The sequence below is a fragment of the Leucopleurus acutus genome, assembly GCF_964270905.1.
Source record: "Leucopleurus acutus genome assembly, chromosome: 10".
Taxonomy (NCBI): Eukaryota; Metazoa; Chordata; class Mammalia; order Artiodactyla; family Delphinidae; genus Leucopleurus; species Leucopleurus acutus.
In genome coordinates this window covers 74,132,609-74,144,953 of record NC_139153.1, presented here as the reverse complement: position 1 = coordinate 74,144,953, position 12,345 = coordinate 74,132,609, and the positions used below count along the sequence as shown (strand labels likewise).

Sequence of the window (12,345 nt, the reverse complement as noted above, 5' to 3'; positions counted from 1 at the left end):
TAAATGTATGTCTATACTGAGAAGAGAAAGGTTTGAAGGGACACATTTCATAAGTAATTTTATTCTTTAAATAAAACAAAGACTTCAAACGACATTAGAAAACCTTTACAATATAATACTAAGTGAATATAACCAAGCTATATAGCATTGTATCAACCATGCCCCAAAAAGAAAATAGTACAATACTAGTATTTTGTAGGAAAAGTGTTATTACTTTTATAATCAATAAAAAGCTTTAAGTTATAAAACAGATCTGTAATTTAACATTTAAAGTAAATAGTCCTGCAGTACATTCTCCATACACACCAATCTAGCTAATTACAAGATATATGCACAAGTTATAAAGATGTTCTAAAAGAAAATCTACAAGAAAGTGTAGGGTAAATTTAAATCTGGAAAAATGTATTTGTTAAAGCAAGCAATACCAACCATACTTGGAGATTTTCATATATATACCTGTCATATCCCTGGGCCAATCCACATGGTTAAAAGGCTCAAACAATTTGGTCCCCAAACCACCATGGACAAAAATGGAAAAATGAATTTTTTTACCTTACTCACATTACTTAACCCTAAATAGTATACGGAACAGAAAGGTGACTAAGACCCAGCAGAAAATTTAGAACCTCCTCTTAGCTTGTTTACTGTCCCAGGCCAGTCATACTCCCATCACAAGCAACTATTCTGGGCTAGTGGTTGTCCAGCTATGCCAAAAAGCATCCTCTGGCATGAAAGAATCCTCCATCCCAGGATCTGGCACTTCACAGCCATTACTGGGGAAACCATCAACACAATGCTAGTTATTAGGTCAGGAAGTATCAATACTTCCCAGCTTAGGGACCAAAAAAGGTAGCTGTGGAGGCTGGGGAGGCTATTCCAATGCCTGAATTCCAAAAGCTAATAAGCTCTTCTAAAGTTCAAGTTTTCCCTTTAACCACTTCATCTGGGTTTCTAGGCCATTAGAAATGATGTCAACCATGGATCTAACCAAAAGGGAGGGGAAAGTAGAGAAAACCTTGAGCAGAGGGCAATACTCAATTCCACGCACTTTTTAAATACAAATTTCTATGACAGCCTAAAATGTGGTTCAAGGCTCATTAACTCCCTCCATGTTCAGCTGAGTCTCCTGTTTCACAGCCGTTGCCTGCCCAACACTAATCAAGGAGAGTAACTAATTGGCAGTCACACCACAGTCCCAGAGCCCCGTGTGTCCTCCAGCCATCTGACGCCAAGATGGCTACAACAAATGAAGCTCCCCCATGCTAACAGAACAAATCCAACACACCAAGACATACATGTATGTCTATACCCGGGCATTACTTCTGCCATGTTGGAAGTAGACAACTCTAGTTATCATTCACCCAACAGGGTTGATAAATCACACAGTTTTACTGGGCCTAAGGATGCACAGACTCATTTGTTCAACTATAGGTGGGAAACAACCATACCTTGCTTCTTCCAACTGTTTCTCCCTCGCTTTCCTCTTGGCTTTCTTTCCCTGAGTATTAGCCAGGCGGGCTCTAGCTTCAGAAAGCATCTCCAATTCATCTGCAAAAATAAAGAGAACAAAAACTAACTTCTCCAACAGAAGCAAGGTGAGAGACATACCCTAGTGCTTAAGATGAGAAAACCCATCAATATAATCATTATATGGTGCAGCATAAAGGAAATAGCTTGGGTTTTTAAGTCAGAGAAACCTAAGTTAAAAATCATGCCCACCACTGGACAGTTATGTGACTCTGGATAATAACGTTTCACCACTTATAAAATGGGAATAACAATTCCTACTTCACAGGGATGTTGAGAAGAACTAAGGAAAAAGAAATAGGTAAAGCATCTAGCAAATACTCATTAAACAGTGGCTATAATTATCATATCCTTCCTTATCATCAACTATCTGGCACAGCACAAATTGTGAAATATTGTAAAAACTACTGTTTAATTATAAGGGGACTGACAATCTTCATTATCATTTTTCCTTCCTTTTTTTCCTCAGAACTATTTCTCTCCTCCAGTATATTTTCCATAGCTCCCCAGAGTAGAACAAATTTCATTACTGATACCTTAGAGCAATTCCTACACAAGGGTGTCCAATGAAATCACAAGGGAACTTTAAAAAACAAAAAAACCCTCAGATTCCAGGATTACCCTCCATTCCCCCCCCACCCCCAATTTACCGACGCAGACCTCCTGGGGAAGCCCTGGTACCTTTATTTTTTAAAGTTTGCCATGTGACAGTGATGCAGCCAGCCTAGCCACAGTCTGCCTTTGGAAACAACTACCTTCAAACTTTTAAATTAAAAACTCAACAAATATTCACTGAATGCTTCACAACAACCCTGTGAAGTAAGATAGATATTATTACTCTCCATCTGACAGGAAAGAGAACCAAAGTTCAGAGAGATTATATGACTCACCTAAAGTCAAATAGCTAATAAGTGGCAGACATGGCACTAAACTAGATTAAAATCTAGTTCCTCTGATTCCTGATTCAATGTCTCAAAAAGGCATCATAAGTCTCCCTCATGGTATTGTAGTGTTGCCCTTTCAAGAAGATCAAACTTCCTGTCTGAAGTCAAAAAAGTAGTTAGTAGGAGCACTGGATCCCCAAATCCTGACTTGTTGCCTCTCTCCTCGGAATAGAAATGAGAACACAGAATCCTAAAGAGCTTACCTCTAGCCACCAGGAAATGTCCAGTAATATCACACTGCTTAACTTACTAAATGAATTGAAACATCAAAAGATAAAGGGACGTTATACAAAAAGAGCAATTACTCTATGATAGAAGGTTGGACACACTTGGAAAGATACTTAGAGTAACAACTACAGACAGAACCGCAATTCGAAAAAGTCAGAGGAGTTTAGAAAAGAAATAAGAGAGTTAAAAGAAGGCCTGAGAAGTCTACGGTTACCAAAGAAATAAAGTCCTCACAAAAATACACTTACCCTCATCCATATCAATCGGATCAGGCCGTGCTGGTTTTGTTTCTGGATTTGGATCTATTTCTCCAGGTTTAAGTTTTCGTGGATCATCTGTTGTTTCCTCTTCATTGTCTCTCTGGGCAGCTTTATCCCTAGGAATGAGCCCAGAGTAATCAGTCACACTACCACCCGTTTAGTCTTAGAAATACCAGGTTCCCTAGTGCTGGCACCCTTTTCTTTGAAAAAACCAACGGATGGGCATTAACAAAAATAAAGCATTTCTACGATTGCTTCGCCTGAAAAGAGATGGTTTTAAATTTCTCTCTAATTTCAGTGTTTCCATTCACCATGAAACAGGATCCAAGCAGCTCCCTAAATCACAAATGCAGCAGAGCCACACAAAAAAGCTTTTAGGGAAGAATCAAGATGTTCCAATGGTTAACTCTCAGCAGTATGACTATGCGTGATTTTTATTTGCTTTTTCACTATTTTTTTCCCAGATTTTCTATGATGAACATGTATGATTTGTATAACTTTTTTTTTTAGTATTTATTTATTTATTTGACTGCACTGGGTCTTAGTTGGGGCACGCAGGATCTTCGTTGCAGCATGCGGGATCTTTCAGTTGCAGCATGTGGGCTCTCAATTGCAACATGCAGGATCTAGTTCCCTGACCAGGGATCAAACCCAGGCCCCCTACACTGGGAGCGTGGAGTTTTAACCACTGGACCACCAGGGAAGTCCCTGTATAATACTTTTTAATTATTTCTTTAAAAAGTACATAAAAGGAGACATAATCTTGATCAACCACACGAGACTTGGAATATACAATCCAATAGCTTTAGCTCCTCTGGCTTTATTCAGATCTGTAACTAATGTTTAAGGACACAAAATGCTAAAAGTGTATTCAGCCTCATTCAGAAGATATACACACATTTTAATACTGCTTTTGGAGATTCACTTACAGAAGAAATTCATAGTGTTCCAAACACTGGGCAGCTGTTCTTCCAATGATTGGAGCAATGGTCCTCCACTGAGTTGGCATCAACTTGGCCAAGTGCAAGAGTTTTTCCTCTTCTTCTCTGGACCATTCTGTTTTCTTAATGCTGGGATCCAGCCACTCATACCTATTAAAAAGACATCATTTTGTACCTTAATCAGTCACCCAGCATGAATAATATCCTCCTTACGTATTAGACATACTGGCTTCTAATATCTGAAAAATGCAAGCTAACTCTCATCCTTCAATCACAAAAGCTGGGGGTTTTTTTACAACAGAATATTCCCTATTTGGTTAAACTTACCCCATTCCAAACACCCTATCTCACTAAATTCTACTGTATTTTAATTATGCAAGGTTAGTAATGCTTAAGAAAGGTAACATGACTGAAACATGATCATATGCCTTCCTTCTCAACTACCAATTGTTTCCATTCACCTTACACTTTATTAGAGGTTTTGCATTTATAAATAAGACAAAACCACCTCATATTTTCATAGTGTTTCTAGTTTTCATAGTACTTTCTGGTGCTTTGATTTGATTCTTACAACACCTTGGCTTACTTCTTTAAGCATTTGACTTACACTCACTAAATGCTTTTCAAAACTGTATTTGTTTGGTGAGTTTTTTAATTTAAGTAAAACTACTATGTCATCTCTGTCTTTCCCCATGCTCCACCTGACCCACCTTTTCTATCCAGTCTACTTAGCTGGATGAGAGGCCTGCAAACAATATATAAACCTTACCAAACAAAGCGGTAGGAGCTTAGCTCCACTAACAGAACCAGAAATCAGAGCCACTTAGGCAGGCTGAGGACCATCTTCCTCTTTGTGGGCCAATCTCTACATTCTGATCCTTTCCCCTACCCAGGTGCCCAGGAAATTAGGTCACTCTTATACAATCCAAAATATGATGCTAGTACCACATGGGTCAGGGCTGGGGCCAGATCACTCATGCCAAAAATACATGTGAAGAACTTACTATGTCCACTACCCTGTGACTTAAAAGGGGGCACCACAGATGTAATGTTGGGTTATGTTATATTCTGGGGAAGCAAATATACAATGTTTCAACGATTCATGAGGAAACTCAACTACTGTAAGCTAGCCTAGAAAATTAACCATTATTTATCATTTATTTCTTTGGGAAAGTAAGTTCTAAAACAATCCACTTATAAACTTTTGGAATACAATCCATTTGTAAGCTAGGGTCCATCTGTACCTAAAAGTAGTTGTATTTCATGCTTCACAAAGCACTCTCAAACAACATTAACTCATTTGAGCCTCACATCTCCATCAGTTAGGGCCAAGTATTATCCCCAGTTGGGAGAAGGTAGTGGTAGGAAAGAGGGGCTAGAAAATGGCTTGCCTAAGATCACATAGGAAGCAAATGACAGCTAATTCTTAAATCTAAATTCCCATCTCCCACTCCATACTTTGTTATATCACAATGCCTGCTTTCTTTGGTAAGGTTCAAGGAAATGACATTTTCCTCCCCATAATTAAGGTCATTTTGTGTTTTCCACTCATTAACTGGTACATACCATCTGGCTTTGCACTGCTTTGCTGATTTTCTATGCAGCAGTGAGGCAATCCTAGACCACTGGTTTTTCCCATATTTCATTACCGCTGCCTTCAAAATTTCATCCTAAAAATTGTTGAAGAAAAACAGTGTATTCAATCACAAAACTCCAAGTGAGAAAAGACAAAATTAAAATTAACTCTAACAGAGTTGTGCTATGGAGAAAGAGAGGTATCAACACACACATATATCCTAGATTTAAAAAGAAAGTACAAAACTTCATTACAATAATTAAAAAAAAGCAAGCCAGAATCAGTGAAATGCAAGAAATTAAGAACTCCCTTAGAGGGACTTCCCCAGTGGCGCAGTGGTTAGGAATCCACCTGCCAATGCAGGGTACACGGGTTCGAGCCCTGGTCTGGGAAGATCCCACATGCCATGGAGCAACTAAGCCTGTGCACCACAACTACTGAGCCTGCGAGCCACAAATACTGAGCCCGTGTGCCGCAACTACTGAAGCCCGTGCGCCTAGAGCCCGTGTTCCGCAACAAGAGAAGCCACCGCAATGAGAAGTCCGCTCAGTGCAACGAAGAGAAGCCTGTGCAATGCAATGAAGAGTAGCCCCCGCTCGCCGCAGCTAGAGAAAGCCCACGCGCGGCAACGAAGACCCAATGCAGCCAAAATAAATTAATAAAATTAATTAATTTAAAAAAAAAGAACTCCCTTAGAAGGACATCCTACCCTCCCTTACACACAACCCCTTCCCCATCCCGTCCAGTAATTGGGAATGGGTACAGTGTGTGGCTGTTATTCTCTTGAAAGGAATATGGCTCATTCATTTATTCATTCATTGAAAAAACATTCCCTGAACACCAACCTTGTACCAGGTCTTGTGTACTTAGGGAAAGAGAATCAAATAGGACACATCCAGCCCTCAAGAAGCAAGTCAAGACTCAGGTGAATCCAATCTCTAACCCAGGCTTCCTGCCTCCGGCTTACGAATAGCATTTTCTCTTCAGTCCCATAACCCCAACTCTGACCCAAGAATCCACATCTCAGGTCTAACCTAAGAATTAAGTATTTCCCCCGAAGTCACCAGTCAACTCTGTCTCCAGACTCCCCCAGTCTCTAGACACTATTTCACCAGGGCACCCATTGCAATATGGAATTCACCAATCCCAGGAGAGCCCGGCAAGCTAAATCACAGACACCAGGGCTATTAGAGACACAGATGAATGCTCTTGGGGCATTTTACTTTTAGGCTTTTTTCCACATTGAACTAGAGCTACATGCCTCATACATGAGCCACTCCACACTACTCCACACCGTATCATCACAGACTCAAAGACTGCAGGGCTTGGGCCACATCATAGGAATCCTGCTGTTACTTGATTTTTGTACATGTCTCTCCCACAGAAGTCGTCTCTTCTCCAACTTAAACAGCCTGGTTCCCTCTGTGCAAGTTGAGGCAAGGTTCTCACTGACTTTATGTGTAACTTTGTTGCAGTACTGCTATACTTAATCATATCTTCAAGGAAGTATATACAACAATTATCTATCCTACTCGATCCATTCGGAAAAATTTCCCAAGCAAATTTTGTTTGGTACTGTCCTAGTTTCTAAAGATAGCAAGATCTGGTCCTGCCCTCTTGCAATGCTGTCTACTGAGGAAAAGAAATAGCAACTAGCACTTACTGCAAGATTACTATGTGACAGACCCTGTTCTAAATGTTCCAAATGTAGTGACTCACTTAGTCCCCAAGACAGGTAGGTATTATTATCATCCCCATTAGAAAACTGAGGCTCTAAGAGGTTAAGAAACCCTCCCAGCATCACACAGAAGGATGTGATGCTTGCAAAAAGACAAAGCAAACTATAACAAGTGGATGAAAGAGTTGTCATGGGACCACTGGGGGTGCAACTACTTTTTACAGGATGAACAGGCAAAAATTCCAGAAGAGTTTCTGGACTGGTTTTTGAAGGAAGGTCAGAAAGATGCCAAGCAGTAGGAGGATATTCCAAGAAGGCATAAGATGTAAAAAGACACAGAGCATGAAAAAATATGGTGTTCTCGGGAAACTGACAAATTCAGTGCACTATGAACACCAACTCCACTAAAACCTCGTTTCTGTTTTACTCATTCTCTACTGTTCTCTGGCTCACCAATGACATGATCCACTACATTTCTGGAAGCAAAGAGACTACTGAAGGCCTATCTGGCTTCTATCCAAGCTGAAGCGGAGTGACAGGAAGACACAGGCCTTGGGATCTGACGGGAGAGCGGACACGTTATGCCTTGATCACAGATGACCGCAGGGATGCGGGCATAAACGGGCACTTTGAACCTGGCACTCAAACTGCTTCCCGTCTGCAAGGAAGTCAAGAAAAAAACAAAGTTGTCGCCACAGCACTTCTTCATTTTTGAATATCAGAGAGAGGCACGATGCCTGGGCCGAGGAACGGGGGTGCCCCAAAGACCGACTCTAGCGGTTATCCTAGCTCTCCCACCACAGTGAGTTCCACCAGGGCAGAGGGCGCGTCCTCAATTCAACAAATGTTCACTGAGGGCCTAACGAGTGCCCGGTAGGTAATCAAGTGGTTAAATCACAGTCCCCGTCCTTCAGGTGCTCAGATAACGTAGGACCGGGCACAAGGTAAAGGCCCCGAGGGTCGGCCCCGCACCGACCCCCACGCAGACCCCGCAAGCAACCTCTCCGCCTCCCCGACCTCCGCGCGCCTGCGCACCAGCAGCCGGAGGGGCGGAGGGCAGCGGACGGCGGGAAAAGGGAACTTACCTCAGTATTCCTCCACACGCCCCCCTTGATCATAATTCGAGGCATCTTAGCGGCGGGGTGTCTCGGCAAGCGGCCGAGTGGAGCTTCTGAGAAGTAGTAACGGCGCTGCGGCCACGGAACCCAAAGCCGTCACTTCCTCCAAGCGCAACCTTCTGCTTTGAAGAGCTCTGCGCAGGCGCAAGGCGGGGTTTGGGGTTGGGGGAGAAGTAAGAGTAGCAAGTCTCGCGAGAACTCGAGTGACTGAAAGGAAATAAGTGCTTTGTTGTTAAAGCTCTACTCTAGGAAGACTGACAGAAAGTCATCAAACCACTCTAAGCCAAAGCGCCCTACGCCGCACGCATGCCCAAAATAGACTGGAAGAAGCCATGGCTCTCGCGAGATATCGGCAGTGGCTCTTGGCAGAGAATGTAGTGCTGGGGTTGGTTGTGACGTCACCTGGTGGCAGAGAATAGGAACGTGGCGCTTGTAGAGTTTAAGCCCAGCTGGTCTAAAAAGAACTTTGTTAATTTAGCACTTTATTAGGCATTTAACTGATAGCAATTTATTCACAGAATACTCAGGAAAACGCAATAGCTTATTTAAGCCTAAATTTCCTAACCTGGAGGTAATAATAGTACCAACTTCGTAGGGTCGTCTTAAGGATTAAATGAGATCGTAAACCTAGCATAGTATCTGATACATAATAAATGATCACAAAAGTGGCAACTGTTACTACAAGAAGCGCAACCCCAAGTGATCAGTGGTTGTCCCAGAAATCCACAGAAATGTCATGTCAGAGTTTTTCATTCATTGCTATTCAGTCTGTGTGGATTAATAGTAGAGAGTTACCATCGATAGGTACTGGTATTAGACAGACTCGGTCTGAGTTGAAATCTTGGCTCTCTCATCAGCTTGGGTAATAACCTTGCTGAATCTCAGCATCCTCATCTGAAAAGTGGAGTTAACAATTCATACCTCATAAATTTGAGGGACAAATTAGTTGAAAGATACCTAAAACCCAGTGAGGTAGGGATTGCCAAACTGCCATTCCACCTCCCCATTACTCACTTGGTCTCCTTCACCATTCAAAAACATCTCTTTGGAGCCAGCCCTGGAAGGCATGAAAATGTTTTTAGTGGACTGGGAAACATCCTATGAATTTAAATAATGCCTTTCTCTTTATAGTTCTTCATTTCTCCACTTGCCTCTTCTGAGAGAGCTACAGAACTTTCCGGTTATATATATATATATACTGTTTTTCCTTGAAATGGGAAATTGTAGCAATAAAATCACTAGTTTGTTGAGAGGACAGTGTTAGATTATGAAGAACACACAGATGTGTGTGTTCTGGTGACAAGCCATATTTTCTGTCTCTGGACGCAGGTCCAGAGATAATGCTTCTCTGTAGAATGTGTGACCATTACTTCCTGCCAACCCCACCCCCAACATGCACTCAGCTACAGTGGTTACAAGTGTCTCTCTCTCTCTCTCTGTCTCTCTGTCTCTCTGTCTCTCTCTCTCTCTCTCACACACACACACACACACACACACTGGCCATTTGATTGATCTGATCAAAGTTGAACCAATTAAGTCTCCTCCCCAGGAATTTTGACACTGAAACCTAGAAGAAGCCAGTCTCTCTGCTGGCCAATGAATCTCTAACATGTGAAGCCCAGGAGTTGCCTGCCACCATGTTTTGTACAACGTAGACTAAGAAGGGAAGAAAGAAGGTCCCAGGTGCATTGAGAGGAGCAGAGAGAAGAGTACAGAAAGACAGAGGTAGGTCTTGGCTGCACCACTGTCCCTGGATCCAATATGTTCCTCTGTCCTTGGTGCATCCCTGTCCTTGAGTTGTTGTTGTTGTTTTAATATTATTTTACAATCTACTGTTTTCTTAATTTTTTAAATTTATTTATTTATTTTTGGCTGCATTGGGTCTTCGTTGCTGCGCGCAGGCTTTCTCTAGTTAAGAGTGGGGGCTACTTTTTTTTTTTTTTTTGGCTGCGTTGGGTCTTCATTGCTGCGCATGGGCTTTCTCTCATTGCGGGGAGCAGGGGCTCCTCTTCATCGCGGTGCACAGGCTTCTCATTGCGGTGGCTTCTCTCGTTGCAGAGCATGGGCTCTAGAGCACAGGCTCAGTAATTGTGGCTCACGGGCTTAGTTGCTCTGTGGCATGTGGGATCTTCCTGGACCAGGGCTCAAACCTGTGTCCCCTGCATTGGCAGGAGGATTCTTAACCACTGTACCACCAAGGAAGCCTCCTGTCCTTGAGTTCCAATGATTAGTTCCCCTTTTGGCTTCAGTCAGTTGGAATTGGGTATCTGTTATTTGTAAGCCAGATTCCTAACACATCCAGAGTTGAACCGGTCCTCTCTGAAGAGCCATTTCAGATCTAACATTCCAAGAGCCCATGATGACGGCTTCTCCTTCCCACTCAGCACCACCTTTACACCCCCTCCATGTCACCTTTTCACCAAATAGAAAAAGTGCCCCTTCCTCAAGACACTTTATTGACACCTGCTGGAAAATTGTCACAAAATACTGATGTTTTGAGAACAAGACACTTACTACAAGAAAGTTAGATCTCCCATGCCTGTGATACAAATTGCACCCCCTTAGGGGCATGCGTTTTACAACCTGCCCATTAGGACAGAGCAGCCCTGTCAAAAGTCCCCCAAGGCACCCTTGAACACGCAGACTGCATGTCTAATCGAAATTCTAGTTTCCATCTTGTCCAGTTTTTACCATCAAGAAACTGTGCAGGGGACTTCCCTGATGGTCCAGTGGTTAAGAATCCGCCTTCCAATGCAGGGAATGCGGGTTCGATCCCTAGTCGGGGAACTAAGATCCCACATGCCATGGGGCAACTAAGCCCACGCACTGCAACTACTGAGCCCGCGCACTCTAAAGCCCGTGTGCCACAACTAGAGAGACGCCCTTGTGCTGCAACTAAGACCTGACATGGCCAAATAAATAAATAAATAAAAAGAAACTGTGCAAGAAAGGGCTAAAATGAGAGTCAAAAGCCTGTGACAACACCAAGGGATGGAGAGGAGCTGGGGCTAGCCACCCTCATCATCTTCATCATCTCCCCAAATAAGGATATGGAATTTAAGTAGAAATATTGCACTGCTTTGCAAATACAATTTCAAGACAGGTCCTCCAGCCCTGCCCGCATCCACCAGATTGCCACCCATAAGCCCCTCTCCCATTTAGAAACTCCTCAGCTAGTGTTAGGAAAAACTAATATCCTGGTGTCCAGTTACTACAAAATGGAATTCCATGCACCCTAAATGCTGGTAATTCATACCGTAATGCTAACCATGGTTAATCATCTAAATTGGCTTGAGTCTCACCTACTGGTACTCCCTTGTGGTGAGTCCAGTTGTAGCTTGTAATTTTTTTCTCAGGTACTCATCTTCATGGTTGTTATTTCTGGGGAGTCCCCTGTGCCCTGGGGTGGGGAAGTGTTCCCAAAGAGACTATGCTTATTGTCAGGCCCCAGAGATTCAAGAGTGTTTGTGAGCTCATTCCTCAGTTTAGGATCAATATTCCAATCAAGTCATTTACAACTAACCCTGCATCCACAGGGCACAGGCTTGGGATTTATATTTCTCACAGGAGACTCTTTTTTCCACACTCATATACCAGACCCCAGACTCATAAGCCCAGTTGCATACTGGACAGTTCCGCTTGGGTGTGTCACAGGTTTCTCAAATTCATCTTCCAAAAATTGAGCCCTCAGGAATTCCCTGGCTGTCCAGTGGTTAGGACTCCACGCTTTCACTGCCCAGGGCCCGGGTTCAATCCCTGGTTGGGGAACTAAGATTCCACAAGCCTCGCAGTGCTGCCAAAAAAAAAAAAAAAAAAGAGCTCCCCCTAGAAAACCTATACTTCTCCAGCATTCCTTATTTCAAGGGATAGCACAGGACTGGCGTGTATGGTTGTGTAAAGGGTTCATTGCATAAGGGAAAAGTGGGGGCTGAAATCTAGCTTGCACACGGCTCACCAGGCAATGCGTCCACGGGACTGTGTCCACCAAGAAAGCATCTTTCTCGAGGTGTATGAAGCCACCACGTGGGCTAGACACTATATGTTGCCCTGGCAACAGCACCACCATCCACCTA

The 12,345-nt window shown here is 42.9% G+C and overlaps 1 protein-coding gene across 2 annotated transcripts in view; it reads right to left on the bottom strand.

Moving 5' to 3' along the window:
• Positions 1 to 8,389, bottom strand: part of CDC5L (cell division cycle 5 like) — a 44,119-nt gene extending 35,730 nt beyond the window's left edge. For both annotated transcript variants that reach the window (XM_082848309.1, XM_082848310.1), the window contains exons 1-5: positions 8,240 to 8,389; positions 5,467 to 5,570; positions 3,889 to 4,050; positions 2,948 to 3,075; positions 1,449 to 1,548 (exon numbers count right to left, since the gene is read on the bottom strand). In XM_082848309.1, the coding sequence (XP_082704435.1) occupies positions 1,449 to 1,548; positions 2,948 to 3,075; positions 3,889 to 4,050; positions 5,467 to 5,570; positions 8,240 to 8,284 (539 nt within the window). In that variant the 5' untranslated portion in view covers positions 8,285 to 8,389. The remainder of the gene's footprint in view (positions 1 to 1,448; positions 1,549 to 2,947; positions 3,076 to 3,888; positions 4,051 to 5,466; positions 5,571 to 8,239) is intronic.
• Between the last annotated feature and the right edge of the window lie 3,956 nt (positions 8,390 to 12,345).